General features: G+C 33.3%; 4 protein-coding genes across 9 annotated transcripts; 2 read left to right on the forward strand and 2 right to left on the reverse strand.

The window, feature by feature from the left end:
• Nucleotides 1-1,525: 1,525 nt before the first annotated feature.
• On the reverse strand, nucleotides 1,526-5,045 carry LOC105339325 (NOP protein chaperone 1). The gene is made up of 4 exons (XM_011444817.4): nucleotides 4,902-5,045; nucleotides 3,351-3,434; nucleotides 3,046-3,170; nucleotides 1,526-2,220 (listed from the first exon to the last, which is right to left on the reverse strand). The coding sequence occupies exons 1-4, from the start codon at nucleotides 4,978-4,980 to the stop codon at nucleotides 1,984-1,986; spliced, it is 525 nt and encodes a 174-aa protein (XP_011443119.4). The 5' UTR covers nucleotides 4,981-5,045; the 3' UTR covers nucleotides 1,526-1,983.
• Nucleotides 5,046-5,140: 95 nt separating this feature from the next.
• LOC105339324 (solute carrier family 41 member 1) lies at nucleotides 5,141-13,357 on the forward strand. Of its 3 annotated transcripts, none has more exons than XM_011444815.4 (10): nucleotides 5,141-5,264; nucleotides 8,529-8,983; nucleotides 9,103-9,210; nucleotides 9,455-9,526; nucleotides 9,690-9,834; nucleotides 10,094-10,388; nucleotides 10,632-10,705; nucleotides 11,218-11,355; nucleotides 11,688-11,836; nucleotides 12,110-13,357. In XM_011444815.4, exons 2-10 carry the CDS (start codon nucleotides 8,561-8,563, stop codon nucleotides 12,293-12,295), a joined length of 1,590 nt encoding a protein of 529 aa, XP_011443117.1. In that variant the 5' UTR covers nucleotides 5,141-5,264; nucleotides 8,529-8,560; the 3' UTR covers nucleotides 12,296-13,357. The 3 variants fall into 3 exon arrangements, with proteins under 3 accessions (XP_011443117.1, XP_011443118.1, XP_065937496.1); XM_011444816.4 differs by having other exon boundaries at nucleotides 5,188-5,284; XM_066081424.1 differs by lacking the exon at nucleotides 5,141-5,264 and adding an exon at nucleotides 7,384-7,475.
• A 391-nt stretch (nucleotides 13,358-13,748) lies between these two features.
• Nucleotides 13,749-21,028, forward strand: LOC109620541 (uncharacterized). Of its 4 annotated transcripts, none has more exons than XR_010712855.1 (9): nucleotides 13,751-14,522; nucleotides 15,079-15,261; nucleotides 15,791-15,877; nucleotides 16,505-17,286; nucleotides 17,406-17,516; nucleotides 17,765-17,855; nucleotides 18,205-18,303; nucleotides 19,228-19,315; nucleotides 19,920-20,058. XR_010712855.1 is itself a non-coding variant. In XM_066081421.1 (8 exons), the coding sequence occupies exons 1-8, from the start codon at nucleotides 14,030-14,032 to the stop codon at nucleotides 20,708-20,710; spliced, it is 2,637 nt and encodes an 878-aa protein (XP_065937493.1). In that variant the 5' UTR covers nucleotides 13,749-14,029; the 3' UTR covers nucleotides 20,711-21,028. The 4 variants fall into 4 exon arrangements, 2 of the variants coding, with proteins under 2 accessions (XP_065937493.1, XP_065937495.1); XR_010712854.1 differs by having other exon boundaries at nucleotides 13,752-14,522; nucleotides 19,225-19,315; XM_066081421.1 differs by lacking the exon at nucleotides 19,228-19,315 and having other exon boundaries at nucleotides 13,749-14,522; nucleotides 19,920-21,028.
• Nucleotides 21,029-23,774: 2,746 nt separating this feature from the next.
• On the reverse strand, nucleotides 23,775-26,139 carry LOC117688717 (nuclear apoptosis-inducing factor 1). The gene is made up of 5 exons (XM_066082413.1): nucleotides 25,699-26,139; nucleotides 24,944-25,115; nucleotides 24,701-24,806; nucleotides 24,271-24,333; nucleotides 23,775-23,884 (listed from the first exon to the last, which is right to left on the reverse strand). The coding sequence occupies exons 1-5, from the start codon at nucleotides 25,851-25,853 to the stop codon at nucleotides 23,775-23,777; spliced, it is 606 nt and encodes a 201-aa protein (XP_065938485.1). The 5' UTR covers nucleotides 25,854-26,139.
• Between the last annotated feature and the right edge of the window lie 5 nt (nucleotides 26,140-26,144).

The raw sequence follows: 26,144 nt of genomic DNA on the forward strand, positions 1-26,144 counted from the left end.
TTATTACTGTGATTGATCAATAATGCTCTTTGATATGACTATAAACATCATTTGAAGTGAAGGCATTAATCATCTACCAGTTGTTCTCATTGGACAGCAGGTATTTGGCACATGCAAAATGCAACTTGTGTTCTTGAAAACACCCAAAATGCCAGTATCAGTATCAATAACTGTTTATAAAAAACATCGATAATGGAATATGTGTACATCATCTTAAAAGGGAGATAACTCTCCTGAAAGCACACCAATCTGTGCCTCCAAACTGTAATTGTCCTTATTTTGTCTCTCAAGAATTGCTTGTACATGCACCCTATGGCTACCCATTTGTCAAATGTATTTATAATTATGGATGATGTCAACTCTAAGAAACAGTTTTGAATCATGTGCATCCAAAATCCGAATATCAAAAAATTTAATTGGGCTATATTATTTTTAAACAAGAGGCCAATTGGCCTTAACAGTCACCTGATTAACATAGCCCATACACAAACTTGTCAAAGAGTCTCATGTATGCATTTAGTGAAGTTTCATTCTGGGGTAGAACAATTATATTATATTGCAAAGACAACCACCTTCCTGATACGACTATGAAACCTATTATTTTAGAGAAATTAAACCTTGAAGATCACAATAGGGCACATGACCTAATACTCAAAAGATGCAAGACTCTGATAGAAAATAATTTCCCCAAATTTGTTAACTTTTTTCAAGATCGGTTTTATGCCGATATGTTTTGAATTCATAGATAATTTAAAACAACCCATACCAAAACATTCTCACAATATGCTCATGAGCAGCTCACATGAGGACTAACAAGATTTCCTCACGTGAGTTGCTCATGCGAGTCTTATGTGCAATTTAACATGCATAGGTAAAATGCTCACATGAGCAAGATTTTGCACATGAGCATGAGATTTATAATAGTTTTACTTACAGGTGTGTGGAAGTAAAGAAAATAATTGTTTAAAATTATATGCATTAACAGTATAGAGCCATATCCCCCCCCCCCCCTTACGGCCCGAAGGCCTTGCACAGGGCCATAAATTTCACAATTTAAGTAGAGGAGTTAGTTGACATCATAACCGTGCATTCAATTTTTTCTCAACATGTGTGGGAGTAAAGAAGATTTTTTTAGATTTAATTCATTTTCACTATATGGCTATACTGGTCCCGCCCTAGGGCTAAACCAAACCAAGGGGTCAAGAATTTCACAATTTTGGCAGAGGGCTTCATGGACATCATAACCATGCATTCAGTCTCACTCACATGTGTGGGAGTATAGAGATGAAGATTTTTGAAAATTTGGCTTCTTTTTGCATATTTGGACCCGCCTGTGGCTCCCCGGGGGTAGTAGAGCCATGATTTTCACAATTTAGATTCCTCTTATAAGATGCTCCACACCAAAAATGGTAACAAGTGCCTTGCAGTTTTTAAGAAGAAGTTAAAAATGTAAAATTGTTAAAGGACTACTGACAACGCATAACGACGGACAAAAACAGATAGCAATAAAAACCAATGAATTCTTTTTTATCATGTTTCAAAATTTTTATTTTGTGAAATTTTATAGAGATAAAAAATTAAAAACAAGAATCAATATAAATTTTTAACAGTGCATATACTGTTCCAATACAACCCAAGCCATACACCAATTTTTTTCTCTACAAGTTAATGTACATTTGAATTTATTTCATAAGCAGCTTGACTTTGATAATAATTTCTACATTTACTCCATTTACATTCCCTTAAAGATAAGAGCCCTCTGTTTTCATGGTTTTGTGGTACAAATTATATAATATATTTAGACTCTATCCTGGTACATGTACTTTTATTTAACAGATGTCACTTGAAAAGCTCAAAACATCTAATGTACATTAATGTAAATTTAGTACATATAACCTTGGAAAATATCTCTAAGCTGGCCTGCTGTTTGAGATAAAAACCATTAATGCCAATTTATGCAGCCAATTATGATTTTCTATAGGTTTATCCATTATCACCATTCAAATCACAAATCTCAACTTTACTGCTGTGTTCCAGTTTGCTAGAAAGTTCCACAATGTCTGGTTTGTGTTTTGTCCTTTTGTTAATTCGTAGATTATTTTCTGTCACTTTTCCCATTAAACATTCATCTGCATCAGAATTGTCAGAATCTGAGTCACTAGAATGCTCTGAATCATTGTCCTCCGAAAAATCACTACTTTGCTCTACCACAGCAATGTTCTGGAAAAGAGATTTAAATGGTGAAGAATATACCGGTGATTATGGTAGATTATGCAAACATTCAATCATTTAGTACGATCCTGATACAGCAAAATCTTGGATATAGCGAAATTTTGTGGAGTTCCTGGCAAGATTCATAAATAATCCTATTCCTTTTAATAAAATTTTACCATTGTAACGAAGTTAGTTAGACAAGTTTAATGAAAAAGCAAACCAATTTTGAGTCCTGTAGAGGTGAAAAAACTCCCCAAAACGAAATTTATATCTTTTATAGAAAATTGTAATATTATTCTAAACCATAGCTGTTTCAATCATGCCGATTAAAAAAACTACTTGAAAAATTTATTTCCATGCGAGTCCTTTAATTTTTCATCCGGTTTTTTATTAATTTTAGAAGAGGGTACTTTAGCTACGCCTTAATAATCAAAAATGATAGTCATGTGGAATAAAAACAAGGTATAAAGCAAATTCGTTATACCTATTAATATGAATTTGTTGTATAGATACAATGAACTATGAATATGGCAAAGTAAACCTATTTGTCCCTAAGACTTTGCTATAACCAGGTTATTGATGTTACGTCTGGACTTCATAAAATTTTATATTCACAATCAAGTCCAGAAAAAAAAAATAGTCAATTAGAGTTCCAATACAGGAACTGAATACAGGAGCAAGGGTCATAACTCAGTGGAAAATATTAGTATAGTAATCTATTGTGTGAATGAACTGTCTTGTGGTTAAGGTATTGGTTTCTTCAGAAGTACTTTAAATCTATTCAATTTAATAAAAACCCAATAGAAATATGACATACAAATGTTAATTTACCATTTCTATGAAGCGATCTTGGTCGTCTGATACATGCTCTATGTCGATTTCTTCAGCAGGTCTGTTTTGCAGCTCTTGATTGGCCATTTTCATCTGAGGTAAGAAACTTTTTACTTGTGACAAAACTGCAATAAAACTTCAATGATTTAATAATATTAAGAAAGTAATTTACCGGTATTATCTTGCATATTAATGCTCTTATTTTCAGAAAGCCATGCATATAAAGTGATATTAAAAAATATATATATCAAGATTTATATAAATACACCTTATCAAAAATGAAATATAAAGCAACAGGTACTGACTTGAGCTTGGAGGAAGTTTAAATGTTTTCATCTCTCTTTTGTCTGGCTTCTTTTTCAGATCCAATACACTCTCTAAATGATTGGCTGAAAATGTGAATGGTTATTTTAGTTTTGAATAACTCGGATTCAAACCCTATAAATGCTTACATTTAGAGATGGGTAAAGATATTTCTAAGATAATCAAAAAGCATTAATAATAAATTGAATTTTCTTTTATTTCCTGGCCTGTTATAAAAACCCACAACAAAACAAAAACAAAGGACTGAAGGCCTTAAGGATGCATCACATCTCTGGTTGAAATGTTAAATAAGTTTAAATCAGTTTTACAATAAATTATAATCAGCATCATTGGCTGTACATGTAATTTTTTTTCACCATATAACAGGAAACAGATTCGGAAGTAGAAGGTCTGAGGAATGAGGTTATGTTATACATGTACTTTGAAAAAAAAACAACCTTTTTGAGACCAAGAAAAAAAAAAGATTATTCACAGCTTCCTACATGTATTTGAATTTAACTTTTTTTAAATGCCCAAGTGCAAAATTCAAAGCATCAATTCCTGTTCTGAATCAAAATGTTTATTTAAGATGAAGAACTGTAAGATAACACATTTCTGAGTATCTGCGGCTGTGGTGAACATGATAAACTTTTACTTAAAAAAAATGCATGTGGACAGTCACATGACCCACATATTCTTTAGTATATTTAGGATACCATACAGGTATTTTACACCAAAAGGAGGTCAAACCATCAAGTCCTAAGCCCAACCTGCATGACAACACATAAACTTTTTAAAACAATAATTATAAATTTATTTCATTGACAAACTAAGATCAGAGACACTAGAGAAACCAAAAAACTATGTTGTTTGTTATCCTCATTTTACTTAACCTATGTTTTAAAAAGTTATGTGTTAGAGCATTCAGTGCGGAGTTAAAATTTCGTGACGTCAGCTGATGGCTATCGAGCCTCGGGACGAAATTCAAAGTCTGCATGAATTTTAGTTGATAGCATTATCAATGCGTTGGATTTAAACTTTAGGACGAAATGTATAGAGAGAAATATCACATTTGAACTCAATGTTGCACGCAAACCGGTAGGCATATCTGATTTATGTGGCAAATTGAAGCCTGAATCGATGAGGGGGTCAAAATGGCGTTGCATACCTTGTGTATTTATATATAGTAGGGGTAGAATTTTTCGATATATGACTTATTTAGCGACTGAATGATTAAAATTCAGGTGCCTGTGGTTTAAATAGAGATCAGGTCCTTTGATATCACCCTAATGTTAGTTGCAGTCCCATAAAAAATCAAAGAACTGGGCATTTTACATCAAAATCTATTCAGAGACATGCTATTAACTGAAAACAATTATGGGAGCAAAACTTGGGAGCTTCTGGTTGATTTTCAACTGTTCAATGAAGTGACATGTGCGTGTGATCAGGGCCTAGGATTGTATATTTTTTTTTTACTTCCAGTAAAATTGATCTAACACATAATCGTCAAGTACTAATGATTGAATACACATGTAAATAAATCTATATTGTACCATTTTCTGTTCTTTCCAATGCAAGGAGATCCGAGGATTTGTTTTTGTTGACACTCACGTTGTTTCTGGAGGCCGCCATCTTTGAAAATTATTTTGTTCAGTGTTACTTTGACATTTCGTATTTGATCAGAACCCGATTATAAACCACTGTAAGTTCGTTTAGTTATGAATTGAATAAAGTATTGGTTAAAATAAGCGTAGTTTATTCAGTCAATAAATCTCTTGCACCATACAGTATATATTCACTCTGTTATCTTCAGACGAAATCTCTAAGAACGAGTTCACGAAGAAGAAAAAAAATTGTTTTGACAAGTTGGCACTTTCGGAGTTTTTCAAACTATTTCAGACTTCGTTGGGTGACAAGTGAGTATATTGATCCAAAAGTATGTGTATTGCTCCTTACATGGCATGCTTGAAATACTGTTCTCAATAAAAATCTTATTGATTACGAATGAAATGAAATTTACCATTTCGAATTATCTCAGCGCCACGTTATTCATGTTTATCACTGTTGAGTATATTCGTTTACCCTAAAAATGCCTTCGACCGTTGACGCATTGACGCCGTTCCTTCTTATTTCCGTTCGCCCAGAGTCCGTTTGCTCTATATATATATTGTTTAATGTATTCAAAAGATTGAATCTTTTTTTGATGAATAAAATATTCTTGAAAGAGAAAACTGATGCTAATTCCCTGTTCATATCCATTATCCGTTACAATTTCTTCAATGTTTTTTTAACCATGAGTTGTAAAATAAATAACAAAGACGGGTATCCATAATCAGGGACGTATATATACTAACTTAGAAGAAGTAAATTTAGGACAAGGTCACAAACCAGAATAAAATTCACTTTTAGTGGGGATACAAAGTCATTGATAAATCTTAAATTATATAGCAATTAGCTATCCAGATGTATCAATTTTTTTTCACTCTCATTTTAAAGATATCAAAATCATGAAAAATTTTTCTATTACTATAACGCAACGTACATGTATACGAAGGGGCCGGTGATATGTTTTGGGATATCATCCTATTTCATAAAAGAAAGGTAGATAAAATTAAGATGCGATATTTTTTTTAAATCAACATATACTTTTACGTAGTACATTGTACACCCCCGCCTTAAGGTGGCTCGCGGGTTTACCTGCTAGCGAGAAAACCTACCTTGAAAATTTGTCCACGTGATCCATAGGTTTCAGAGTTTTATTCCTAAAATTTATTTGAGATTCGTCTGCCCGTTAATAATGTTATCGCTTTTTAAATACAGTGTCATTAATAAAATCAAGCACCGCCATTTCAATGAAATATATAGTAAAATGCACATCTTAGTCGAAAAACGCATTACAAAACTATGCTCCAAACTTTTAAACGATTCAGACGAAATTAATTATACTCAACACAATAACAGAGGAGATAATTATGAATCAATTCATAAAAAATAATCAGTATGTGTTCTCGGCCAATTTTTGGCAAAACAACTTTAAAGATTTAAAAGATTTCACAAAACTTATATTTTCATTACGACGTAAGCCCGACGTCATCATTTTCTTACGTCTGAAAACCCCAAAATTGAAATGCATTTATTGACAAAACTAGCTGATTAACACGTTTTAGAACATGTGAATACTAATTGGACATTATTGTGAATGTTACCAAATGCACAAATGCAGTTAATGTAAGGCTGTTAAGATACAGAAAGTTGCTATTTTGCTTTTATGAAACTCTGAGTCAATCAATGCAAAAAAAAATTGCCAGGCAACTACTGACATAATAAGTTTGTAATCGTATAAAATAACTATCTCAAGCCAAAAGAATGTAGAATGTTAAAATAACGGAAATGATAATTGTTAAACAAAACGTACAGTTCAATTAATTCACTTGTCTATTTTAAAACATGATTTTAAATGGAAGAGTTCCAACGCACACTCATAACTTTATAGAACAAAATGTGACAATGTATGTGACATATTTAAATTTTCAGCACTTGATATTATAAATGTTTGTATAAACAGTAATAACCTGCGTTTAAGCTTTTTGAAATATTTCCTTTTACGCTTCTAAATATCTCATTTGTCATTTTTAAAAAAAAATGTAAGAGTTTACTAAGACGGTCAACTCTTTACGTTGATTCCTATTGTGACGTCAGCAAACCCGCAAGCTACGTTAAGATGTCTTAAGGACCCGGTTTAACAATAGATTTCTTCCCATATACTCACTACGTAGCAAATAAAAAATTTATATCGCACTGTATCTTGCCTCAATTTTCATATGATTGGTCTCAAATACCTACAATGTTGCTCTTTATAATCCCATACTACCACATTAACTGTTTTTGCAACGAAACTGCTGCCACTTTTAACATCACGTTTGAAAATTTGCTGTTAATGGTCGCCATGTTCATGATAAAATCTGAGACATTCCGAGTGCGATTTCCAATGTATAAAAATGTGTTTTTCCCCCGCAGATTATTTTTAACAGAGTTAAAATTGACGCGAAGCTGATCGGCTTCGCTGCTGCTACATTGCAAGTATATGGGATGAATTCTTACTGTGACCTGAGCATAGCCTGGTCACGGTAAGTTTATTCTTTCTGTAGGTAAATAAGATAAACAAACCTGATACCAACATGGTTATTGAAAGAAAAACAAATTAAACATAAAACCATTATTCAAACAATTTATTACATATCTTAAAATTTTCAGTACCTGTTATTTTTGGTAAAAGTGATCTAAATTGAATTTGATTTTAAGGTCTTTCGATTGTCGCATGACGTCATTGTGAGCATTCCGGAATATTTTACCGTTATCGGTTATAATATTAGTGTTATATGATGCATAGTTTTGCCAATATTTCTTGATTTATTCTTGTGTTTAACACATTTTAAGCTATGTAAAGTAAAATGACACTCATGTTTATAGAGAGTAGTTTGAGTTGAAATCGCTGAACTCAATGAAAAAGTGATGAAACCGTACATAGGCAAACTTGACAGAGACTGCAATTCATAATATTTTACCTCGCAAGGTTAACATTTCTTTGCAGATTCCGATAGGATATATTATGAATTACAAATGTACCAATTTTCAGTGAGTTTGAACCATTATTTCAAAAGTGATAGACATTTTATGTTGCTAAATTGTACTTATTCATGGTTGAAAAATTGTATCAAAATGCACTGTAAATGTGATAGTTTTCATACTGGCAAGTTTAAATGGCCTTAAAATGTTAAAATACGTAAAAGAAAGGATTGCGATTAATTTCTTTAAAAAAATTGATTTATTATATAGAAATCAATAAAAAAATGTGATGTTTGATTGGAGAGCAGTCATCGCTATTAATTGCCCTGATAGTGTACCTATGTTAGCTCCTACAGCATGAACAAAACATTTGCAACATGCCAATATTTAAGTTCAATTTGAATGTTTACATAATAATCTTCAAATTTAAACAAAAAGTACACGGATTAAACCATAAAAACATCAAGGGTGGAGAAACCTTAAATTCATTGCCAGAGTAAAAAAAAACCTCACCTAAGACCTTGATCTGTAAACTATTGTATATAACCTAGTTTCAACATTTAAACAAAAAGGATTAAAGAGAAAGTTTTATAATGGTATTTTTTTTATTACAGTTGAATTTAGGTGGACAGTATGTAAACTGATAATGGCTGAGGGGAGATACAATCTGAGAAGCCGCCGAAAAATGGTTCCCAACACCCCTGACCTACTTACTCAGACCCCTCCGTCTGACCACACCCCCTCTGTACCACAACACAAGGCCAAGTCAAGTAATGTGATTGAGCTCAAAGGAATCATTCCCCAAGGCAATGGCCACTTTGGCAGGGGAGAGGGTGATGTTTACATTGGTTCGGAGGAGGAAGAGACAGTGTTTGAGCAGACCAGTCTAACCCAGCCATTGTTATCAGAGGAGTCGCCAAGTGATGGAGAAACAAGGGTTAAAGAATCTGAAGTGCAGCTAAAGGAGAAGGATGAGGGCTCTTTCAGTATTGCACTGCAAGTCTTCATTCCGTACATTATTGCTGGATTTGGAACTGTAGGGGCTGGCATGGTCCTTGATGTTGTTCAGGTAAGGAAAATAGATAATATGCACATGTTGGATATTGCATGCAGTGTTTCTTTTGTTTAAAAAATTCTGCTATTTTTGTAACCCCATATAATTGTCACACAAATTTTGCTTCATTGCAGCACACAGATGTTTTTGTGCAAGTTTCTGAGATTTTTATTTTGGTTCCTTCTTTGCTTGGATTAAAAGGAAACTTGGAGATGACATTAGCTTCCAGGCTTTCAACACAAGTAAGTCAATTTAGTTTGTAAAACTCAGAAAAAATTGTACATGTCAGATGTGAACATGATACATATTGATGGTTGAGTTGATTTTGTGTTTGATATTTCCATATATATGTACATATAACATTACATTTTTTTCCTAATAGTTAAAACAGGTGTACAACGAAAAGAGTCTCTGATTTTTCTATTCAGTTATTGTTTGCAAAATACCCAAATTTACATACATACATGAATATTTTTTTGTTTTCAGGCAAATTTAGGGAACATGGATAAAAAGTCAGAGCAGTGGAAAATGATTGGAGGAAACATGGCTCTTGTACAGGTATGTATGTGTGTGATTCTTTGATGACTGATATGTTTTGTTCGATGATAACAATGTTTTATTGACAATTGAAAACATTTAATACCATAAAGAAATACAGTACATTTAAAAATGACCTTGATTTATAGAAATGTTGATATACATGGATTGTATTCATTTTCAGTGCCAAGCTATAGTGGTGGGTTTTTTAGCTTCAGTTGTTGCCATGATAATGGGATGGATTCCAGAGGGGAAGTTTAACATCCATCATGGACTGTTGCTGTGTGCCAGCAGTGTGCTGACTGCCGCTGTAGCTAGCTTTGTTCTAGGTATGATTTGAATGTGTTTAGAATGTGGTATGACCTGGTTCACATTTAAAGAAATAAAGAGGTATAACTCTTAAAAGGTATTAAGACATGAAAAAAATAATCAAGTTTCGGAATACAGAAAAAAAATATCCCACCATTATAAGTGATGTCTTAACTTTAATAATTAGACACTTGTGAATATTATATTGACCAAGATTTTAAAAAAGATTAAAATTTCATTTCAATTGATTGCAATTTAACTTTGATATTCTCTGCACAGGTGCTTTAATGGTTTTTGTGATCTTGGTCTCAAGAAAACTCAAAATCAACCCTGATAACATAGCGACACCCATCGCAGCCAGCCTCGGGGATCTCACCACCTTGTCTCTATTGTCGGGGGTGTCCATGCTTCTATACCAGGCTATAGGTACACAGGTGTGGCTCGCCCCCACCATCATCGCTGTGTTCCTGGTGCTGACCCCACTGTGGGTCTATATATCAGTAAAAAACCACTATACCAATGATGTCATCTACTCGGGATGGACCCCTGTACTTAGTGCTATGGTTATAAGCAGGTCAGTGGGCATTCATGTACAGTTTGTTATATTAATTATTTTCATTCATGTGTTTATCATAGGTATCAATTATACACAATGTAAGAATTTCAAGACATTTTTTATAGAAAACTAATATTATATCAATAGATGGAGTTTATTTTTTATTCATTAAATAGTAAATAGATCATGTAAGTATGTGGAATTAGTATTATATAAATTATAATAAAAAGTTATTTTATTCTTTTGGTATCTTTTTTTCAGTGTAGGAGGTCTGATCCTAGATTATACAGTGGCGAACTATCATGGTATAGCTGTATTTCAGCCTGTGATAAATGGTAAGGGACGGTAATACGTGTACAAGTGTACTTTCCATGAAAATGAACATATTGTTAATAATTAAATTAACATTTAATTTACCATAAAATCCAACAATGCTTTGATTTACCATGAAGTACACATTAGCAGAATAATCAGTTTTGTACAAAGAGATATGCCCATATACATGATGAAGTCAATCATCATTGGCTGCTTGCATTATGATTTAATCTTTCAATCTAATGATCTAGCTGCAATGATGTAGGTCTTTCCTTATCTTTTTTTAATGAGGGAAAGAGCTAGATAAAAAAAAAGAGAGAGGGCTTCATTATTGCAGCTACTAATGATCTATCTACAGAGATAGACTTAACAGTACCAATGCTGAAATCAAAGATTTTATTTTTCTTTACCAAGAGATTTTAGAGCATGATTATACATGTGAAGAATAACATCTAGAATGTGTTGTGACCTTAAAAAAATTTGATGTTTTATAACCTTGGGGAATAATGCTTTCTGGTCTTCAGGAGTACAGGAGTAGGGGGTAACCTGGTAGCTGTACAGGCCAGCAGAATCACTACCTCACTGCACATGTCAGGAAGTAAGCCCGGGAGACTCCCGTCAGGTGCCCTCAAGGGCTGCCCCAACCCAGGGGGCGCATTTTGTGGGACAAGTAAGTCTTCAAACATAATAGAAGTGACTATTGATAGATATGTAATTTAATTAAGGGTTCTTGTGTTTATAAATTCTTTTTTAAGAGTTTCCGTAAATTTTAGTGTGATGATTGACGAGGTAACTTTTGTTATAAATTAAAGTTTATGCATAAGGCACGTTTATCACAGTTGCCGTTTCATATGAGTCAGTGAATTGATTTCATTTTTAGACCAAGGACCTATGATTTTTCAAAACACTATCCACACTTTAACAATATTGGTTAATTTCTCCGTAGAGATGAATAGTTCTTCTATCTGTCTTGATATACAATTGCCCATATGTGATTTGTAGCCTTGAACTCCCGGGCTGCCCGAGTTTTAATTGCCCTTGTGATCCCTGGTCACCTGATCTTCATGTACACCATCTCCTACATGAAGGCAGGACACACCAGTATTACCTGGACATTCGCTCTCTTCTACCTCACAGCCGCTCTCCTTCAGGTTAGTCTCTTTGGTAAAATTCATGATGCTTGTTACAAAAAAACCCATTTGCACCTTTGTAAATTAATATATGTTCAAGGCAAATTGAAATAAAATTCATTTGTAGAAAGCTAGCATGCACATTCAGCATTCTTTTTCACTAAAAGATTAAGAAGATTTTAGCCAATCAAAATACATGTAATTATGAATTCTGATGTTTCCTTATCCCGTGTGTGTTTGTTCAACACATACATAGGACATGCTCAACAGCCTCAAACTTCAAACATTTTGTAGGTTGTCATCCTTCTGTATGTCTGTCACTGGATGATTCACTTCATATGGAGGCTGGGGGATGATCCGGACAACGTGGCCATCCCCTACCTGACCGCCATCGGGGACCTCCTGGGCACCGCCTTCCTGGCGGTTGCCTTCCACCTGCTCTACTTAGTTGGAGACAAAGACGCCGACCTTGGGGACTAGATCTGAGCCGGAGTATAACCTTGTAGACAGGAAGATAGCTCTGTAGACAGGGAGATAACTCTAAATTTTTACTGACCTGCTCAAAAGCTCAAACAGAATAAACTACAAGGCTGGTTGTAATTTTATGTTTGAGGCTTTAAATACCCTTAAGGAAACATGGCATTTGATACCTCTGCATGATATACAAAAATACATCAACAGCTTGTACATTTTGGTGCTTGGCATAGTAATGTTTTGTGTAGTGACATAGTCAAAGACAGCAAGTTTTTGCTAAATCATGAAAAGAACTGTTGTTAATGCATGTATTTAGCCATAACAATTTATAAGAATCTAGCTGCTTGTCACTGTAGACACACAGGCCAACTGATATAAATTGTGTTATTGATGTTGATGTGTGTCTGCTGAATAATTATCATGAATTCATGTCTCCTTTTTTCCATGACATAAATATAATATTATTATGTACATGTATTACATGAACACAGAAAAAAAATACTTGTCCAAATTTGTTGCAACAATTTTGAGTTTTTGTTGGAAATTTTTTGAAATGGCATTGCTGATTGAATGAATACTCTTTAAATGTTGTCTAGTCAGTGTAGAGAGCTTGCAATAAGTGCAATAATATCACGATAGGATACTGTGGAATCATTTTTATTTGTGGTGTTCAATGTTTGTGGGTAGCCAAAATTTTCCTAGTCAGCGGAAACATAATTTCGTTGGTAGTGTAATCAGGATCATTTTGATTAATAATAAACAAGTGATTGTGTGTAAATTTGCATGGATGTAAATTCGTGGGCAAAGGTTACCCATGAAAGCCACAAACATTGGTCCTCTACGAACAATGACTCCACAGTAATATTTACTCTTCTGTATTCTGCTGGTTTACAGGTGGTTCAAAACATACAAACATGTACATGTTAACTATTGATATTTACTCCCATTATTATTTAAATATTATGAAGGGATATGAGTTATTGAGTAAACTAACTACAGTTTTTTGTATGCATTGTTAACAAAGTTTGTGAACATCTCTCAGTCACAAACATCAGTTCCCCATTTTTTTTAAATATAAGTGCTTTGCAAAAATTATTGGTAAATCTGTACACTATGGACATCTGTTTACCAAACAAAAGACATGTAAAACCATTGCTTTGAAATTTGTATATCGTTCAATTTAATGATTGATGCCTGCATTTATGATTGGAAACAGACCTAGATTTACTGCCAAACTACCGATAGTCCACCGGTATGTTCTTTTTAGTGTGAATTACTGTATGCAGGGAAATATTCGCCTCTGGTTTTTTTCTTGCTCCTTTCCCCTTGTTCCGAATTTCAATGTCTCAACTGTGTCTGGGTAAATTCAAGACTGGGCGAAGCCTTTTGCAAGTATAGAAGGCCGAAATAATACCTCGTGAAAATAACCCTGTTTAGGGTCTAAGATAGTTAATTCTTTTAACGAGGCCCGAGCTAGTTCGCGTTTTCGATCTCATTGCGCAGCTCGAATGGTTTCCGGTTGGCGTTTTGCTCTCGCTTTCGTAATATGTAGAATAGATGGAGTTTAATCTAAACGTAAATAATTACTTTCTTTTAAACATAAAATAAATTAATATTGCATATTTTTAGCAGTTTAACCTAGTTTGACACAACGAATTAATTTACGACTTCTTCAAGTTCTTGTCACTTTACGGCATTGTTTACGTTGACACCAGACGACTGTCAGACAGGCCGTCGAAGATGGTTAACAGAACGAAAAAAGGAAGGTTTTTAAAACCGACACAGGTTGCACGTTATAATCAGCAATTGAAAAATTTACACAAATCAAGTGAAGAATGTGACCAGCTCGTAAATCTTGATACTTTTGTGCCTTTATTTGATACTCAATCTACTCCTGCTGCGGGCAGCACTTTAGATGATCATTCGTATATACAGTCAACAGGTTCTTTTGATGAAATTAATGAAGCATTTTTTAGTGGAAAATTAAGAGCTTTAGACTTTACAAGACATGTGGTAGATCTGCAAGCATTGTTCAACAACATGAAATGCGTGGATTGCGCAAATGTGTCATTGAAGTTCAAGGATGCTGTGGGAGTTTTACCAGCTGGTATTTGTGGGCACTTGGTGATAAGGTGCTACAACTGTCTTCGGATTGTACAAGTTGCCATGGGAAAAACACATTCATCACCACATGGTCAACAGATATTTGATGTAAACACCAAATTAGCAACTGGTATGTATATATAATATACATGTATTTATCCTTTTTTTTAAATACCACATAAAATTTCCACAAAATAAAAAGTGAAAAAAAAATTGAATCACAATGAAAATTAAAGAAAAACTATTCAATTATTATCATCAATTAAACACACAATTAACTTATTTTCTAAAAATCAAAATAATTTAGTTTTTTATGTATGAGAGAGTCTAAGAGAGAGAGAGAGAGAGAGAGAGAGAGAGAGAGAGATCTGTATGAACAGTAGATATTTTATTTTAAAGTATGCAAAATGTGATTGTGCCTATTTTTTGTAAATTTGAAAGCTATACTGGCGTGCGACCAGTTCTCGCCGAGTATCATTTCTCGCCCGTACATTGTGATGTCATTTTATGAACACATAAAATTATAAACGAAAAATGACGTCACAATGTACTGGCGAGAAATGGTACTCGGCGAGAACTGGTCGCACGCCAGTACAATTTATGTATTAGGGATATTCACCATTAAATTTTGATGCCTTTAAATTTTCTGCTTTTACAGTTTTGCTATACACATTCTAAATTTATAGGCATGTACCATAGTGGAATTGGTCCAGTCCAACTTAACAACCTTTTCACATCAATGAACTTGCCAAACATCAGTGAGAGCCTGATAAGAAGAAGATGTGATGAAGTAGGGCATGTGCTGGAAGACTTGGCCGAGGAATCTACCAGTAAAGCTCTATGTGAAGAGGGGCATTTATCAGCCACAAGTAAGCATATTTGAACTTTTTCTAATGAACATGCATGTACATTTAGCTTTGACACTGTTGAAAGTAAGATTTTTAAATCAATTAAAGTTAACTTAGGTAAATATTACATCACAAATTACACATTAAGGCCAAAAAAAAATTATTATAGTTATATATTTTAGTTTTTTATCAATGAAAACACATTTTTGCACAAATCTATTAATGTAATGGTATATACCGCCACCCAATCCTATCGCTCACCCAAAATAAATAATTGGCCTAAAAAAAGATTCAATGCATTCTAAATGGAAACAAAAATGAAAATCTAAATGATACAACTAAAGTAAAACCTAATTAAACAAGGGAACTCTCTCTCTCTCTCTCTCTCTCTCTCTCTCTCTCTCTCTCTCTCTCCTCTCTCTCTCTCTCTCTCTCTCTCTCTCTCTCTCTCTCTCTCTCTCCAGCTTTCCTCTGTATAATTACAGTAAAAAATGGAATTGAGTCATTCTGTTGTACATTAATGTTTAACAAAATTTATCAATATTTTTAGACAGTATTGAGTCCACTGGAATAACAGCTTCTGCAGATGGTGCTTACCAGAGAAGAGGATCAGGAAGATGTTACAATAGTCTGTCAGGTAAATAACAAATGTCGATGTATTACATAAAGTTTAGTGTTATTTTTAATTCCTTTGTAATAAGACACAACATTTTATTAGAACTGACTGCTCTGCATGTACATAATGTACTGTACCCTACAGTGATCAGTTGGTCTGTCAATCTGTCCATTTATGAATCTTTGTTTGGGGCGGAACAAATCTTGCTTTTCCATAAAGGCCAAACATATTTTTTTTATCTTGTTTATGATTCAGAAAGTAATTTTTTGGCAGATCAATATATATAGATTATTACATGGCAATTTTTATATCGCATCCTATATTAGCCCGAGGTCGCTGTATATCATCTCTGATAAACTTCTATGGAATTTTTTGCGCCAGCTGTTTGTATACCAAGTTGACATTAATTGACGTCATACTCGGAGATCGAAGTTGAAGGACGCATACCGAACTCTACATCATAATAGCCGATAATTAACGGAAAGGGTTGTGATATAACATACGAAGATTGCCGGGTTTATATCACACCCCTAGGCGAATTTACTGTTTATATCGCACAGGGCGGAAAAGGGTATATTTTCTATAAGTATACGATATATTAATAATGATTATACATGCAGACTTATTAATGCTGTTTGAATATTACAGGCACTGCAACTCTAATTGGTAAAAGGACTGGCAAAATTGTGGGTTTCTCTGCTCGATACAAAAGATGCAGAAAATGTGATGTGGCGAAGGCGAAGCACAGAACCCCCAACAAGCATGCATGTAAGAAAAATTGGACTGGCACCGCGAAATCTATGGAACCTGACATGATTGTAGAAATACTTAAGGAAGTCAAAGACAAGAATAATCCTGTTGTTACACTGATTGGAGATGACGATTGCACAGCTTTCAACAGAGCAAGATGTGAAGTTAGTTCTTGCATTGAAAAGTTAAGTGACAGAAATCATGTGAAAAAGAATATTTCCAACAAACTCTATAAATTAAAATCAAAACACAAAGAGCTTTCTGTTAAAACGATTACGGCCATAATGAAGAGTTTCAGCTACATGCTAGCACAGTGCAAGGAAGACACGGACAAAATAGAAAAATCTATAGACTCTGTTGTTCTTCACCAGTTTGGTGACCATGTAAAATGTGGCGAATGGTGTAACATGAAGGAAAACCCAACTGCTAGACACAAGAATCTTCCATGGGGAGCAGATCTACAGAATGAAAAACTGAAAACTGATTTATTGACTTTGTTCAGAGATCTTGATCCCAGCAAGCTAAGCAGACTAGACTCTAGCAACTGCAATGAAAGCTTTAACAATACGTTAAGATCTAAGGCTCCAAAAGACAAGCACTACAGTGAGAGTGGAAGCTTGGCATATAGACTTTCTGCAGCTGTTTGCCAAAAGAATGAAGGCTATAGCTATGTAGCAAAGGTATTAAAACTTTGAGTGGAGCATTCTATTTTTTTTAGGACAAAAATCAATGATGATGTACATGTAATTATGAAATAATTTTCATTTTCTTGTTTTAATAATTGAGTGCTATCTTTTAGGTTCATGAGAAGCTTGGACTTAGTCCTGGGACAGCAACAACCTCGCTAGCCTCCATCAGAGACAGAGATGTTCATCGCAAAAGAGAAGTTTCAAAAACAAAAGAATTCAAGGTATATAAAAATAATATAGATGAATTTCATACAAATTTTCTTTAAGCTTACACAGCAAAAAAAACCCTCAAAATATACCATAATTATAGTATTAAACTTCATATAGGCATAGATGTATATGTACGTATGCATGCATGATCAAACCTTTTCATTAGTAAAGATATATAGAAATTGTTTATACATGTAATTAAAATCTATTCATTTGTTACTTTACAAGATGACAATTAGATTGGTTTCTTTTTGCACAGTTGCAACGTCAAAAACTAAAGAGTGAAAGGAGTGGAGAAACTAGGAGCCAAGAAGTCAGAGAGGGTGACAGCTACTCATCAAATCTTTTAGGTGATTTTACTTAGTAATTCTATAAGAGTATATCTATTTTTGATTGATCATTTAGATATTTAGCCAAAAGTATGTACGATCTTATTACCGGTATATACCACTATGCAATCAAGGTTTAAGGGAAGGTGAGGAAAACATTAGAGTTGCCAAGTTTGTCCTGTGACTTTCAAATTTTGGGTGCAGATTCCAATCTGACTCATACTTTATACACAATGTGTATTTGGTGGGCAGTATAATTTGAACAAAGTTTCTAGTTCAAATGTGATGGTGATACTAGTAGTCTTATGTGTAAGTTCCTTATCTACTATATAATTATATCAGTGATACAATTATAATACATTTATTGTAGGAGACACACCTGACCCAGATATGGAAGTAATTCCTGGACCATCAGATGTTTGTAACGCCAAAACAATTGTATACTATGATCTGGAGACAACAGGATTGAGTATGTCTACATTTGTACATTAATTTATATAGTTATTAGCTCACCTGAGCTGAAAGCTCAAGTGAGCTATTATGATCACATTTTGTCTGTCGTCCGTCTGTCTGTCTGTCCGTTTGTCCGTCCGTCTGTCTGTAAACTTTTCACATTTTCAACATCTTCTCAAGAACCACTGGGCCAATTTCAACCAAACTTGGCACAAAGCATCCTTAGCCTAAGGGGATTCAAAGTTGTGAAAATTAAGGACCACGCCCTTTTGCAAAGGGAGATAATTAGGAATTTATGAAAATTTTCGAGAAATTTTCAAAAATCTTCTTCTCATGAACCATAAGACCAGGAAAGCTGAAACTTGTGTGGAAGCATCCTCAGGTAGTGTAGATACAAAATTGTGAAAATCATGACCCCCGGGGGTAGGGTGGGCCACAATGGGGGGTCGAAATTTAACATAGGAATATATAGAGTAAATCTTTAAAAATCTTCTTCTTAGAAACTAATCAGCTAGGAAAGCTGACACTTGTGTGGAAGCATCCTCAGGTAGTGTAAATTCAAAGTATGTATTATGTATTATTGTACATTGTCCAGATAGTTTGTATTATGACTCCATTAAGCTGATTTTATCATACCTATTGTTTCTAAGGTGAGCGATGTGGCCCATGGGCCTCTTGTTATATTAACCATGATTTTATGTTTCTTAACTATATTGAACAAAGTTTTTACGTATACTTCTGTTACTCTTAAAGATAATATAGAAGCTATAGAAAAATCCAAAATGATAAATGTGAACCATTCAATCAATCAATCCGTCAATTTACAAATTATGTTCATTTGTTATTTTGTTTGATTTAGAGTTTTGCTGTTAAATGTTAGTTTGCATGATGTTTCCTTTTTGATACAATATTATCTTGTTTTTATTTTTACCAATAGCAGGTCAACATCAGGAATTCTAGGATTTCTACAATCACATCACACAGCCGACAGCTCTTTTCTTTGTAGCTAGTTCATCATTTATTTGCTGGTATATTTCTGATCAATCATAGAAATGTTTTATAGCTCGATTAAACATCTAATAATCAGACTTCAAGCATAATATATAAGAAATTTATCACATTTTTAGCTCAAAATCAATGGATATCACTTTTTTTCATGCATAAAGTTGTTGACATACCAGTATTGTAGTAAATGTGTTATGTGGCTTACAACAGTGAAATTTGTTGAACAGATCAAAGTTAAACAAAAGATGTGGAAAAACATGATAAAAAGATCTCTCATGATTTGCGATGGCATATGAATTTTATCCAACTCGCTGTGTTTTCTATCCCCTTGCCAATACTAAGGGATAGAAACACAAGAAAAGAAATAAATAGCAATGTCGAAAAGTTCACTGGAATGTAAACTTGGTTGGTCACGTGACCAAAGGAAGGACTTCTCAGAAGATCTGATTATGTACCATTGCAACCAAGTTCATATCCCAGTGAACTTTTTAATATTGCTAATTATTACTTATATTAATTTACTTTTGAGAAAGTAAAATCTTTCTGAATTATAAATATAATGGTATCCTGTTTTTATGTTTTTGGATGTATGGGTAACCATTTCTCATTCCTTCTCTTCTCTTATAGGTAGAGAAAGCTCTATTATTCAAATTTCGGCAGTCTGTGAAGACCAAAAATTCAACAAATATGTCACACCAAGCCAGGACATTTCAGAAGAGGCCAGTAGAGTGACTGGAATGAAGTTTGATGCCTCAACCAATGAGCTGCTCCATAACAATGTAGCTGTGTCACACAATCATCCACTACAAGTTCTTTTGGACTTTATTCAATTTGTTATGTTACTAGGGAAAAGCTGTGTATTAGTGGCACACAATAACAAATGTTTTGATTCTATTGTACTGTATAATCAGCTGAAATATTATAAAATATGGAACCACTTTTGTAAATATGTAGTGGGGTTTTGTGATACCTTGCCTTTTTTTAAAGTTGTGTATCCTGGTTTTGATTGTTATAAGCAAGAATATCTTGCTCAAAAAGTGTTGAATGAGTCTTATTCAGCTCATAATTCATTAGCTGATTCTGAAATGCTTCAGACCCTTGTGAAAAGTAGTGGGAAAGTTGATGTTTTACTCGCTGATTTTTTTTATAGTACAGTTCAAGTGACTAGTCATGGTGTTCAACCATCTGTAGAATCCATAGAGTATTTACAGAAGCAAAATGTCATTTCAAAAGCAACTTTGAAAAAGATCAAATGTTCGTCACTATCATACAACCATTTGAAACTTGCATTTGAAAGAAAAGGTTTTGATGGTGTGTTTTTCTTGTTTAGTGAAAAGACAAGTGATGGTAAAGCTAGAGTAAGCAGCAATTATAAAGTTGCAAAGAAGGTTGCTGAATTTTTTTCAAGTTTGCAATAAATATATATCATCATGTTGTATTTGTTAAAACATTTTGTGTTATTACATTTTATGGATATCAATCTTGTAATATGTCTGCATGTGTATTACATTAATTAAACTGTTGTCACTGTTATATCATCTCAATTCTGCCTTACTAACATGTTGTGTTTCAATGCAATCCAACCACACTATAAATAAAAATTTTCAAATGATTCAATCATTATTCTCCTACTGATTGTAAATTTTATCCATTATAAGCAATATTAGCTCTCTGCATGGGAAAAAAATCCATACACAAGATTTGGAAAAAATGGCCTCTTTAACTATGAATTGGGTTTTGAGACACCCCTCTTCATATTTCAAGAGGGAAACGCCTTTTTTTCTTTTTTCAATTTTTGATAGAGGAAAATTATTTGAATGTAATATACATATCATTGAATTTCCATCCTCCAAAGTTTGAAAAATATCACAAGAATGGCTAAAGATGACCATTCATTTTTACCTTTATATTGGATTTTGAGATGCTCCTTCTTTGTATTTTCAAGGAAAACACATTTTCTGCATCAGTTTTGAAAGAGAGCGAAATGTTCTATGTTCATATGAAGCATTGAATCTTCCATTTTATAATATTTAGCTTAGCATAAAACGTAAGTTCTGCAAAAGATGACCATTTTCACCTATACATTGGGTTTTAAGACGCCCCCTCTTTATTATTTTTAGGGAAACACCACATTATCTTCATTAATTTTGAAAGAGGAAGAACTGATGTGTGTTATATATGTAGCATTGAATATTCCACCCTCTAAAGTTTAGCATAGCGTAAAAAGTCTTACAAAAGATGACCATTTTCACCTATATATTGGGTTTTGAGATGCTCCCTCTTCATTTCTTTTAGGGAAACACCTCATTGCCTTCATCAATTTGGAAAAAAGAAAAAATGATGTGTGTTATATATGCAGCATTGAATCTTCCATCTTCTAAACTTTAGCCTAGCATAAAACGTTCTGCAAAAGATGACAATTTTCACCTATATATTGGGTTTTTGAGACGCCCCCTCTTCATTTTTTTAGGGAAACACCACATTATCTTCATCAATTTTGAAAGAGGAAGAATTGATCTGTGTTATATATGTAGCATTGAATATTCCACCCTCTAAAATTTAGCATAGCGTAAAGTCTTACAAAAGATGACCATTTTCACCTATATATTGGGTTTTGAGACGTTCCCACTTAACATTTTCAAGGGAAACACCCCTCATTTTATATTTATTTTCAAAGACGGAAGTAAAAGTGTTCATTTTGTATCAATTGTTCGATTTTCTACCCTCTAGAATTTTTTCTACATCAAAAGAAAGATACCAAATTTCCATTTTCCCTATATAATGCATACAATTTTCCAACAAAATGAATACATATTTTGAGACTCCCCCTATTCACTACAATAAGGGAAACATGGTAATTTTTTTACGTCACTTAATTGAAAGTGTGATTTAAAGTATCTACCATAGAAATAAGCAAATTCCACCCTACAGTATTTTAATTATTCAACTAGAATGGGCCTCGTTAAATTCAATTGTTTTGCATTTTTTTACGTACACTTCCAAAAAGCTGCAAACTCAAATCTTTTCAGCTATAAAAAGTAAAGTTGTCTCACGTTTAGCTTCCAATAGGGAATTCTCCATTATTTAGTTATAAAATCATGGACATACATACAATGTATAAAGGTTCACCCGTAGGAATCTTGTAGTCTTCACAAATCAGGAGCACATATCATAATGTATATTCAAATTGTGTCAAATCTTTGTTTTTGAATTAGGTTATTACAAGTATTTTTATATGTGTATTTAAAATTTTATTGTTGGCAAAAGATTAATTGTGGAGTTTTTTATCAAGAAGTAAAAAAAAAATGGATTGTTTCACTGATATTCCACTGTAGCATGCATTTTAAATTAATTTGTCCTTGCTGCAATGGATGTCATTTATTTAAAATATTTAACAAATGTGATGATTCTTAATAATATTATGATTTTAATCATATTTTATTTGTAATGATTTTAAGGATGCTTGTCCTGTGATATTTTCTGAAAGAAAGGTTGTTTGATGTTGAAAGGGATTTTTTGTGTAATTTCTGTGTCAACATATCTAGATTTGAAGAGTTTGATAAGCCAACCTATCTGTATTTTTAATGCTCAGTATGATGGTCATCAAATGACATTTTCTTGGCAAGAAACTCTATTCAGAATTAATAACTTGGGAATAATGTATCAGGATTCTATTTATCGCAATATATGTATAACAAATTTTTTGTCTCATTTTAAACCCTTGTTACTCTGGTGACACAGATGCACTAGTATGTGGTGATATTGTATTGGGAAATGGGCTCTTGTAATTTACTTGTCAGTGAAGTGTGAAGTCTGTATTATATTTTTTATTTTCATCTACAAAGACAATCCTTTGAAATCTTAATCTATTTTCTATTTTAGAAAATGAAACTGATAACACTAAAGATACATTCATTCTTAAGACATCATGTACTAAGATTCATTTTGTGAAACATTAGAATTTGACCCTCTCCTGGCATTCCACTACTTTTGGTACATTCCTCTCCTCTGTGTTTATATGGTGCTCATAGAAGGCAGTGATGTCAAGGAAAGTTGTCCCTATATACTGTAAGGTTATATTTTGCCAAAAACAATAAACTTACAAACCATTGGAAGTGTTAGTTCTTGTCATGTTGACTGATGAATGTGGTTTGATTGATCAGTCATTTGTTGTAAAACGTCCATTGCAGTAATTTCTTTTTATGATGTGTAAGTATTGCACAAAACTTCATCATATTTGGCTTCGAATTACAATGGGAGAATCGTTTTATGTTTACATTTCCATTATGTGAGATTCTATTCTGCAAAGTTAGACCATTTACTTGAAAAGTGCGACTTCAAAATGGATATTTACTGATTCTGTAAAATCTGTCGGTTAGGATTTATTTGCTTGAATTATAAAGGGACTTTCAGTACTTCAGTACTTTGATTATATAAAGCATAGTAAAAGTTACACACTAACATGTACAGTGCTGCACAAATTCAGAAAAATGTGCTAAATGAGTGCAAAAGAAAATAATGCATATGACATGTACCTGGCAAAGTGGGTGGCAGAGTTGGGACAGATGCTTCTTTCATTTCTGAGATGCTATCTAAAAAAATCATAAGAATAGAGTTGTATACAGAACATTTGATAGTAAGTACTGCAAGTTCAATAAATGAATAACCTAAGATAATTTGCAAGGAGTTTCTAAACAAAACAGCAAGTATCAAAAATAACTTATGAAATTATAGGGAGAGAGATGGAAATTACATGTCTGTGATGTTTTATAAATATACAAAGCACTTGCTTAATCAGTAATTTTCCTTTAGTAATACATGTATTCATCTCTCACAATAACAATGACTAACTATGATGAGCCAAGAAATATGATCTTTCATTTCAGGTTAAGGAACATGTTTTAAACAAGTTGACATTCCATCCATATAAAAAAAATCATATTAAAACCATTTATAATCATTATAATCATAATCATACCTGGCAAATTATCCGGCAAGTCTGCAACAGCATCTTCACATATTCCTGATACAGAATCATAATCTGAAGAAATATTATAAAATAGATATAAAATCAAACACAATACTCATATTCATAGCTATATTGTATATATAGTACATGTACTGACTTTCCTCAGAGTGAGTCTTCCCACAGGGAAGTCTAACTGTGAGAGGAGTCTCTCTGTATGACACCTGTGCATGTATAAGGTATGATGTACTGTTACTTACTGGTAATACATGTACATACAATTCTATAAAGCAATACTTGTAATTGACTAGCAGAAAATTGTTTTCAAAATGAACTTTTATCATACTTGCATGGAGTTAAATGTAAATCATATACCGTATGTATTACTCTATGAGAGTCATGCAATCTTAAATTAGTTATTAATACGAGGAATAATATTTACCTTTCTCAATTGTAATGAAAGAAGATGTTGTTGCTTTATTACACTCTAAAGTGTCAACTCCGCCTTCCACACCTTCCACAGAGCATTTAGATAATGTGCCAAGAATCTAATTCAAAATTTAAAGTGTGGCAAACATGTTTCTTGATCAACATTTTAAACTCTTAGTGTCAAATTGTTTCAGATAAGAAATACAGACAAAGACAACTACATGCATGTACAATAATCATAGCCACTGGAACTTACAAGTCTTTCCCAGGTTTTTATGTCCTCCACAGGTGCAGGACCACCTCCTGTACCTCTCATCTCTTTCAAACGTGCAGCTTCTTTTTTCTTTGTGGCACTTGAAATATCCTGCCACTTTTTCTTACAATCAACAACATCCCGTGTGATTTCTGAGATGTTGACAGAGTTTACTCTAAAAGAAATGTTGATGCTTTAAAATGTTATCTATCTATCTATCTATCTATCTATCTATCTATCTATCTATCTATCTATCTATCTATCTATCTATCTATCCATCCATCCATCCATCCATCCATCCATCCATCCATCCATCCATCCATCCAAATCATTTTATATAATTGTTTTTTATATACATGTGCACTTTTATTCACATGTTCATTTTTCTTGCATCATTTGTTCATTGTATTTTATCTATCAATTTGGTCCTTATTTTATAATCATGTAACTGCTGAATGTAGGTCTAACTCATTCGTCTAACTCATTCGTTCAAAAGATATGCAGTTTTTCTAAACACATATTTATAGAGGTTTTAGACTTTTAGCTGTTTCATATCATGAGGGAACGTATATACGTCCCTGATATCATTTAATTAGATATTTGTGTCGATAAAAACCTATTATATAATCAACATTAATTAATTTTAAAGTAAATTTAATACATAGGATTTGCTTAAATTGTTTTCATATGAAACGAAAATAAGAAAAACTTATAGTAAACAAGTAGGTCAGTGAAACAAAAGTGCGCTGTCAACTCACCGTTCGGCTATTTGTTGCCAACATTGCGTCTTTTGGCTATTGGTAAGGCCAGGGGAGAATTTTCCTCTTATAGTCTTGATGTTGGCCGAAACACCCTGAGCCAAAGCCTCCAACTCATCGGTACTCCAGTTTGGTTTGCGTTTTTGTTTGTCCATGTTGTGTTTATGTTAAATTTCCCGCTGTTATGTCGAATTTGCAGAGGATTACGTAACCGGAAGGTGTGAATGCGCAGCCGCATTGAAAACGAAAGTGTGTTGCTAAGAAAGCTTTTTGTCGTAAGTGTAATCTTAAGTGCGTTCTAGATTGAGCACTTGGGAATTCTCCTAAGTGTGTTTTTTTCACTTACGAATGGTTTCGTGAAAACGACTTAAGAAATGACTTACGGTATTCGTAAGTCAAATAATTAAGATTAAACTTACGTTTTTTTGTGAAAAGGGCTACAGGTT

Source organism: Magallana gigas, chromosome 4 (assembly GCF_963853765.1).
Source record: "Magallana gigas chromosome 4, xbMagGiga1.1, whole genome shotgun sequence".
Classification (NCBI taxonomy): Eukaryota; Metazoa; Mollusca; class Bivalvia; order Ostreida; family Ostreidae; genus Magallana; species Magallana gigas.

Coding starts and splice junctions, on each gene's coding strand:
- LOC105339324 (XM_011444815.4), top strand. CDS start 8,561: ATGGCTGAGGGGAGATACAATCTGAGAAGCCGCCGAAAAATGGTTCCC. Junction 8,984..9,102: donor TGGTCCTTGATGTTGTTCAG/GTAAGGAAAATA, acceptor GCTTCATTGCAG/CACACAGATGTTTTTGTGCA. Junction 10,389..10,631: donor AGTGCTATGGTTATAAGCAG/GTCAGTGGGCAT, acceptor TCTTTTTTTCAG/TGTAGGAGGTCTGATCCTAG.
- LOC105339325 (XM_011444817.4), bottom strand. CDS start 4,980: ATGGCGGCCTCCAGAAACAACGTGAGTGTCAACAAAAACAAATCCTCG. Junction 3,171..3,350: donor TAAACTTCCTCCAAGCTCAA/GTCAGTACCTGT, acceptor GTTTTATTGCAG/TTTTGTCACAAGTAAAAAGT. Junction 2,221..3,045: donor AAGATCGCTTCATAGAAATG/GTAAATTAACAT, acceptor TCTCTTTTCCAG/AACATTGCTGTGGTAGAGCA.
- LOC117688717 (XM_066082413.1), bottom strand. CDS start 25,853: ATGGACAAACAAAAACGCAAACCAAACTGGAGTACCGATGAGTTGGAG. Junction 25,116..25,698: donor TGGCAACAAATAGCCGAACG/GTGAGTTGACAG, acceptor CATTTCTTTTAG/AGTAAACTCTGTCAACATCT. Junction 23,885..24,270: donor CTTGCCGGATAATTTGCCAG/GTATGATTATGA, acceptor TGATTTTTTTAG/ATAGCATCTCAGAAATGAAA.
- LOC109620541 (XM_066081421.1), top strand. CDS start 14,030: ATGGTTAACAGAACGAAAAAAGGAAGGTTTTTAAAACCGACACAGGTT. Junction 17,287..17,405: donor GCTATAGCTATGTAGCAAAG/GTATTAAAACTT, acceptor GCTATCTTTTAG/GTTCATGAGAAGCTTGGACT. Junction 18,304..19,919: donor TCTGGAGACAACAGGATTGA/GTATGTCTACAT, acceptor CTTCTCTTATAG/GTAGAGAAAGCTCTATTATT.